Below are 8,973 nucleotides of genomic sequence, written 5' to 3'. Positions count from 1 at the left end.
TGTGTGTGTGTGTATAAAGAATATTACTATTAAAATTTCCAATAGGTTTCCATCTGCATCAGCCTCTTAAACCCGTGGGCCAAAATCATTCTATTCTTAGGCCACACAAAGATACTTCGAGGTCCCCAAAAGCCCACGGGCCACACTTTGGGCAGCTCTGCCCTTAATGATAGTGTTAGATGTTGTCATTGTTTGTTATATTAACAGTTTAGCTGGCTGTAGCCTTTAAAAAATTATACAAATCATCAGCAATTCTGGTTTCTGGTTTGAAAGCTGTCCAACCTTCAGGTGGAATGAGCATAAATCAAATCTTATTACAAAAACGCAGCAATCTTTATTTTTATTTTCAAACACAGACTTCCTCCAGATTTTGCTATACTGTCTCATCCTTGTTTTGTTGATATATTTTTTAGCTCTCCTTACAGCTCCACACCACACCAGAGGGATTCCAGTAGCTCTGTGTTTGTCTGCCAGATGTGGCATTTACTCAGACAGATTCCCACATTTCTTTGTTCTGTGTGCATTTTCACTCCCTAAACTGCTGTTGTTCTTACAGAAAGGATCTGTGGTATCATACAACATCTTGAATTTTTTAGATTACTTATGTTCGTGTGACGGATGATTCTTATTTCATATGCATGTGTTTGTTTGTTTTTTTCTCTCCCGAGGCTCAGAGCTGTTCTGTTTGGATTAATAACCGTCATTAATTGGAATTTCTAAGCAGATTTTAGGTGTGACAACAACAACAACTTCTGCTTCTATTTACTTACTTACACCATGAAATCGAATCAGATTTTAATAATCCCTAAAAGGGTAGTTAATGTGTTGCAGTGTATATTAACTGGTGTAAAACAAATGTGGAATAAACAGATTAATTATGTGAGGTTTTAGCAGTGGGCAGCATGATCTTCTGAAGAACAAACAAAGAAAATCCTGTATCTGCTGCTCTGTCTATAGATTTAATGTATTCTAAAGGTTGGAGTGTGAAGAATGTGGAGTCTGGAATATATTCTGAGAAACACATATTACTGCATTTCCAATAATCTTCTCCTCACTGCTTCCGTTACACCTATTCAGCTTTGTGCAACGTGTTGTAGTGGGGACTTATATTAAATCCTTCATGGCAGACAACGTCTCTAAGCAGACTAAACACACAGGTTTGCCTTGAAGTTTTGTTAACAGATACTTCACCTAAAAAAAAAAGGGTGGGGGGGGTGTTGGAGCAGGCAGGCGTCACTCATTGGCCGGTCGGAGGGTCACTTCCAGTTGCCCATCCCTGGCGTAGAAGATGATCCTCAGCTATGATCACACCAAATTTGTGCTCAATATCTCTAAAACWGGCTGAGTTAAAGCCACTTTGGCTGAGTTAAAGCCACTTTGTGTCCGACAACTAACACAATCTCCCTTCTGCCTTTGCCAGCAGGCGATAAACAGGAAATAAATCAGACCTTGTGTTGATAAATTTGCATTGTAGCTCTATATTCTGTGTAACAGTGTGTCACAGAAGTGACTTTCAGACAGCTTCCTTTGAGGCATAAATATCGTCAGTGCATTATAAGTCAATAAATATGGCACCAAAGTGTGACTTTCTCTGGGGCATTTACTCCATTAATCTAAAGCAAACGCTCTCTCTCCCTCCTGTAATCCAGTGTTAAGTGTTCACATCATCACAAMTACAGCCAGCAGATTTCCCAGAGGAGAACCCGTCTGTGTTTACTTCTCCTAAGCTTGATTGCCGTGTTTGTGTTTTATGTCTACATTTTGTGTTTACAGGATCCAGGGCAGGTGCGGTCGACACGACGCTCAGCGAGCACGTGTTGAATATTGATTGACTTTGTAACAATAATTAGAGGTGGCTTCAGTGGTGCGTCCCAAGAGGCAGCTGCATGGCGTGAAGCCATATGCATAATAATTATAACGGAGAGATAAACTGGACAGACAGAACCACAACGAGGGGCTCATATTTTACCCACTGGGGAGCAGAGCCAGCTAGAATTCTTAATGGAAGAAAGATTTAAAAACCACTGAACCTGCTTGTTTTTATTTATGTTTTACAGACCCTGATGATTATCAGCCACCCATATGGAAGTCCTACTGTGAGTAAAGAACTCATTTTATGCTCTGTTTATCATCATTTTAACCTGACTTTGGCCTTTTTTTATRTTTATTCTTGCCCCCCTCAACAAATTACCACAGCAGCTTCTATACTTTAAAGAATTAGGTCTTGTTGTGCACGGTGAAATTAGATACGCTGCTGAGTCAAGCAGGCACACAAAACACACACAATGAAACACACTCACCCACGTACACAAATGCAAAGCGGCAGGTTCCTGTTTTCCGGGTAAAATAGGTTACCAGTGCTCAGGAAAATAAGATGTTCCACCTGCGGAAAAAAAAAAAAAGGCTCAGCTAAAATAAGCTCCACAGAGCTCCCACCCTGTTTAACAACATTTTTACCAAGTGGGAGGAAACGGTGCAACTCCTGAGTGTTTGATGCTTAGCTGAGCAGAAATCCTCTAAGCTGTGCCTGCTGTCYTAAATTTATTTTCACAGGTTATAGTTTTTTATATATATATTTAAACCTTTACTTGCAATTACAATGTTCATTTCCCATTGTTCCTGTTCTCAGTCTCCCATCTGACTYCCCCAGCCCTCAGCTGAGGTATTTTTAGAGGTGTCAGCGTCACAGCTATGGATGATGTCCAGGTCTTGCTGCTTGGCTCAAGTCAGCTTGACAAAACATGAAAGTTCACAGTCGGGAGTCTTCCTTTCCCCCTGCGTGGAGAATCTGCTGCACTGAGGGTTTAGCTCATAAGCACAGCAGTAATGCTAGTTCATAAAGACTACACCTTTCAAAACGTAAGAGAGAGTTTACTGTTGATCTGTCAACGTCGGTTATTAAATAATTTGTCTTTTACGATGAGGCAGGTTTTGAAATATAATTGAAACTTTAATTCTGGACAGAGAACATTAAAAGATGGATTCAGTGAAAGRAGTGTGGGGCACCACATGTAATAAATTGATAAAAAGTATTTCACTAACACATTTTCATTTTAGCTCACTTTCTGAGGTTAAAAACCTAGGTAAAACATCTCTGCTAATAATTTATTATTTAGCTTAGTTCTCTTACATTTTGCTAATTTCTACTAAATGTAGAAGTTTTTTAATATTTTGCAATGGACCGCAGCAGTTGGTGCTTGGCTCTTGTTATGATGTCATCATCCTGAGACAGTAGCATCCGCTAATGCAATTCAGGGGTTGCAGCCGACATAGGGCACATTTGTCAGCCGCTTACATCACTGCTCTGTGACGTAGGCTGTCCCAATTCAAACCCCCAAAAATATAAGCTATATTTGAGTATCCTATCAGACCAACAATATYCCAGATTTCATTGCGCCGTCAGCATCTATGTTGGCTGCAATCCCTGAACTGAGACACGGACAAAATGTGTTCACTGAAAACAATATGGATGATACACATGGTCCAGCAGTTTAAAGTGCAGCTCAGACACAAGCTGCAACTGAAAGATCTTGTAGGGAAGCGTTAGCAGCATTAGCAGTGTTAGCAGAGTTAGCAGCATTAGCAGATTTGGCAGCATTGGCAGTGTTAGCAGTTTATATTATATCAGGATGATGACGTGACGTCCTAACAAGAGCCAACAGCAAAGGCTGCATTTCACTCCAAAATACGTAAATGTAAACTTTTACATTTAACTTCAATATTTAAAGTTTAATTTTTACATATATATTAACACATTTAGATTTAGGATTTAATTTTTACACATATTTAGCATTTAAATTTATCAACAAAAAATGCTAAATGTAAGAACAATGAGCTAAATAATAAAACATTTAGAATAGAATAGAAATAGCCTTTATTGTCCTACTGAGGGGAAATTCAGGTGTCATAGCAGCATCAGTACAGAGGTTCACACACTAGTTTACAAACTATAGACAGTACACAATAAATTATATTAACACTGACTAGCAATGATACGACTACTACTAATAAAAATATAATATAAAGAAATGTGCAAGAATAAAAAAGACATGTTTTGTTTTGGAGACAGTAGACTATCAGACCTTAGGAATCCGAATTTGCCTATTTTCAGTGCAAAATAATCTCAACAGACTATTAACTGTAAAGTATCACAGTGCAGACAATTTAGTTTAGTAAACTTTTACTCTCAGAAAGTGAGCTAAAAAATGAAAATGTGTTAGTGATATATTTTAACATTTTACACATAATGCCCCATAAAGAAACCACTAGAAGTCGATTAATTTGGCTGCATTTAAACACAGACAGGATTTGGATTGTTCCTTTTAACTACAAATAAATGGCACAAATTCTGCTTGGCTACTCATTTTTCTTTTCTATAGCTTCACTCATTTACAGTGTCTGATACATAGAGTTCACACAGCATAGTGTAAGCCAAACTACTTTTGTTCTAAAGTGGATGGATGTGTGTAGGTATAAGTGCACGCTGGTAAAATGAAAAACACATACAGTAGATTTAGGATATATGGCTCCTGTCATCTAATTCCCACACTTCTTAGACTTGCATCCATGAAGTGATGGCTCTTGTTGTCCCTTGATACATCTGCACTCAGAACAGCGTCGGAAGCTGAAGTCTATTAAGTGGCAGCGGTGCTTTATGTCTGTTACAGAAATGATAAAACACTCTTCTGGGAAAAAAAACACAAAGAAAGCAGAAAGCACAGCTTGTATTTTCCCTGTTTTTGTTGTTAAGAAAAAGCCTTATGAAGGAACATTCTGCAAACATCAAAGTTTGACAGCAAGATGGCCGAAGCAAGATAAGAAGGGAACACAGCTTTTTGCACAGCAGTTATCAGTGATGGAGGCTACAGCTTCAGTTCACAGAAACTGCAGGTTGGAATGACACGACCTCATCATCAGTGGGATCCTGCCTATAAATGTTGCACAACATGCTTTATTACATCTCTTCAGCTTTGCATTACTCATGTTTATTTTGGATGGTATCTCTTACATGCATGCAGTTAGACTTTGCACTGAGCATTCCTGAGTTATTTACAGCTCAGAAAGCCAGGCGAACCACACTGACACATTTTTTCCCTTTTTTTAGTGTACCAGCTACAGCAGGAAGCCCCAAGACCAAAGAGGGTCACATGTCCTCAAGAGGTCAGTACATCTATGAAGCTTAAGAAAAAAAGGCTGCAGTGAGAAGCTAGGGGTTCATGTTCCATTTATAATTTGTAAACATGTAAAAAAGAAAACAAGATCACGTGTTATGATGACAGATGACAGAGAACATCTCCCACCCAATGCATGGAACTGTGGCTGAGCTGCAGAGCTCATTCAGTGACAGACTGCTACATCCTAAATGCACAAAGGAGCGTTACCGCAGATCATTCCTCCCATCAGCTGTTAGACTCTACAACCATCACTGCTCCCAACAATCTCGATAAGCATCCACGTTTGTGTCTGCACGCCAAACAACTCTACCTCTCAATCATTACATAAATAATAACCAGTGGCAATTGTACATTGTTTTTCTTGTACTGGAACACTGACTTAATGACTGAGTTTGACTCAATCTGCACACCCCTGAGTTTGACTCAGTTAGCACACCCCCTCAGATCATGAGTCTGTCATGACTGTGATTTCCTGTTATTTTGTATTTTTCTGCAAGATATCTTGCTTTTATTTTCATTTTTATCTAACTTCATCTTGATRGTCCGGTACAGTAACTATTATTCTTATTTTTATTTTGATCTATGTTTTTTATTGTTACTATATTTAATTATATTATTATTGCTACAGTTGATAATGTCACATAGCAATATGCTGTTTGGATTGATGTATGTATCTGCTGCTGCTATTACACCTGAATTTCCCTGCGCAGGACAATGAAGGCTGTTTCTATTCTATTCTATTCCATTACATGTATCTATCTAAAATATCAGTTTCACACATGAAGGATGATAATATAAATCTGTTGGCTGGTAATATTTAGTTACAAGTAGGGGTGTCACAATATTGATATATTGATTAAATGATTAAGGATTCAATTACAATGAGGCAAAACATCATCATATGCCCGATGTGGATGGATATCATATATCCATCACATCATATCCATCACAGACTTGTGATTTGCACTGAATTAAAATCTTATAATGAGAAACTTTGTGAAATTGAAAAACATTATATTGTATCCAAACAATTGGATATAATATCATATGTGATAAAGCTGCTGATTCACACCCCTGGTAACAAGATCATTAAATTTATTGAATCGGTTCTGGCAACATTGCACAAATGACAACCAACAAAAAGTTTTATAACAGCAAACTATAACTATTCTGGAAACCTGAGTTGCTACACTTATTTAAGTGTTGTAACAATCCCATCTGGGATTCTTTACGTTTTGATAAATGTTCAGTGTCGCCTATGAACATGTGCTTAGGAACACTGAAACACCTGCTGGCCCCATTTCTTTCTGTTTTTTATTATTATTATTAATCCTTCACAAATAGGTCCAACAGAGAGGAGATACACTGTCTGCTGTTAAACTGACTTTGAAGCCTGAACTCACTCCCAATAAAATGTAAAACACTTAAGTCTAGCAGCTGGAAGTCAGATCAATCGGTAATATCCTGTCGGGAATGGCTTACTGCTGTGTTTAACTTAAACTCCTTCCTAAAAAACGAAGTGCTGAGAAACAGAGTTTAACTTTGATCAGATTGACGTCTGAGCTACTCCAATCTTTGAAATTTGCAAACCAGATCATGCAAATACTGTTTAATAAATTTTACACCACCACTACATGTTTATGCCAAAAGAAAATGTATGATATTCTTATGAGAGGTGTCCTAAGCTGCACTGGAAATGCTATTTATACTTGGAAAAAAAAAAAAACAAATTCTGTATAAATAAGCGTGGCATTATTTGAATGAATGCATCACTAGCTACCTTGCATGCCAGTATTTTAAAGTGCATGTGACATGCCTCTCAACAAAAAGTCAAAGAAAACTTTGTTCTATTTAAGAAACTTGGCACACCACACATTATTTTACCCATTTGGACACATAACTGACCTATTTTCTTTTGAACTTGGCTTGGCAAAAGGGAAACAGGAAGTGACATCAAAGGGGAACTCCTTTAAGAAAAATAACTCACTGGTCTTTTATTTATTGAAATATTCTGATTTGAACTCTGACTCTTATTTTTGTTTCTGTCTGATATCGACTCAAAATAATCTAAAACATCAGATTCCTCTGCACAGTCAAGGCTGTTGAGCATTTTAGCATAGCTCTGTTTTCATGCAGACATTCCCTTTTGACATCACTTCCTGTTACTTCACACGCAAATATCTCAAAAACCGTTCATCTCAKCTACATGAAAATTATTTTGTAATATGTTCTCAGTGTTATGTTTCCAAAAATGCATTTGTATTATTTAAAAAAAATTGATGTCACAGGCATTTTAAACAAAGATGTGTGATTAGGTTAACCCCAAATGTCAATCAGTTGTGACATACATCTATTGATTACTTAGAGCAGGGGTGTCAAGCTTATTTTCATGCCATATTTGGCCCACGGGCCTTGAGTTTGACAAATGTGACAGAGTTTCACTAAAATCTATTTATGAGATATTTTGCTGACAGTCAGACAAAGGAACTCAGGCAGTTACCTGTTTTTTTCATGGTGGTAGATGAAATATAACATCCAGATCAGTTAGTAATTGAATAACTGGACACTTCAAAGCAAAGGAGAGTTCAGACTTTCACTCATTCAGCTGCGATAATAAACCAGTTAAATCTGTTATTATACTCGTCGCTGCTTTCTCTGTGGAACCCATCAGCCCGCCATTGTAACATCGAGCAGAACCAATGCATGTCTCATCCTATTTTGAGTCCTGCCACACTTTGGTGAGCAGAGTGAAAGCTGCAGGCTGGCGATGTGAGATTAGCAGCGGGCTGTTAATTCAGAACAAATTGAAGTTTTACATTTTAACAAGCCCATYATGAGAACTTCTACACTATCAGCTGTATGTCGTTGAAAATAGGTCTTGATAATGAAAAAAACTTAATCTTCCAGTTAACCTCCTTCAGATTGCTCCCCACTGACAACGCTGTAAAGATCAGAAAGTGTTTGACATAGTGTAAAATTGAAGATAAAGCACTTTTCAGTCACATATTTGAGAGGATTTGCATTCTGGACTTTCCCACTTTGACATGCTAACAAGGTTTTTATTAATTTCCAGCAGCTGGCCTTTTAAATTTTTTTTTTTTTACCTGCTGTTTTTCTGCCCTGCCTCTAATTTATCTCCCCCCTCTCTGCAATTTGGGCTTTATGGTTTGCTCGCTGCGAACAGACGCAGGGGCCCAGATGGAGATTATCTGGCCTGYGGTGTAAGGTCCTTTATCTTTTACGTTGGCTATAAGAACAATTTGCAAAGCTATTAATTTGAGCTTTCATATTACCCTGCCACAGCCAATCTTTCTTCCTCTGGTTTACAGATGGAAAGCAGACCCAAGTACTACGGCAGAGAGTGAGTTCACATGAGTCACTGTCACTTAGTGAACTTTTTTTTTTCGTTTTGACGGTGAAGGAATACATTTATACCTCTTTTTTTAGATTTCATGGAATGATCTCTCGAGAACATGCGGACGACTTGCTGGCAGGAACGGAGGGTGCGTACCTCATCAGGGAGAGCCAAAGACAGCCGGGGACGTACACCTTGGCCTTAAGGTACGGATTCATCATCATCCAGAACAGAAGAGCTAAAAGCTTTTTTTACAGAACTGGTTTAAACTCCAAATATTTCCTCTCAATCGAACACATTCTCACTCCCAACTCATCACATATTGATGCTTTTCCAAGGTTCCATCTGCGTCTTATTTTGATGCGTCGGGTACCCCCTTCGCCTCATTTATTGACGCATCAGGCATTTCCGAGTTCCCTCGGCGTCCGGTTTTGATGCGTCGGG

General features: G+C 38.3%; 1 protein-coding gene across 1 annotated transcript in view; it reads left to right on the top strand.

Annotated features, from left to right (window-relative positions):
• Positions 1–8,973, top strand: part of chn2 (chimerin 2) — a 42,836-nt gene that overhangs the window by 13,250 nt on the left and 20,613 nt on the right. The window contains exons 2-5 of the mRNA XM_014008747.1: positions 2,058–2,096; positions 5,105–5,160; positions 8,504–8,535; positions 8,622–8,735. Coding sequence (XP_013864201.1) covers positions 2,058–2,096; positions 5,105–5,160; positions 8,504–8,535; positions 8,622–8,735 — 241 coding nt within the window. The remainder of the gene's footprint in view (positions 1–2,057; positions 2,097–5,104; positions 5,161–8,503; positions 8,536–8,621; positions 8,736–8,973) is intronic.

Source organism: Austrofundulus limnaeus, unplaced genomic scaffold (genome assembly GCF_001266775.1).
Source record: "Austrofundulus limnaeus strain Quisiro unplaced genomic scaffold, Austrofundulus_limnaeus-1.0 Scaffold52, whole genome shotgun sequence".
NCBI classification, from domain to species: domain Eukaryota; kingdom Metazoa; phylum Chordata; class Actinopteri; order Cyprinodontiformes; family Rivulidae; genus Austrofundulus; species Austrofundulus limnaeus.
This window is presented reverse-complemented; position numbering and strand designations above follow the sequence as displayed.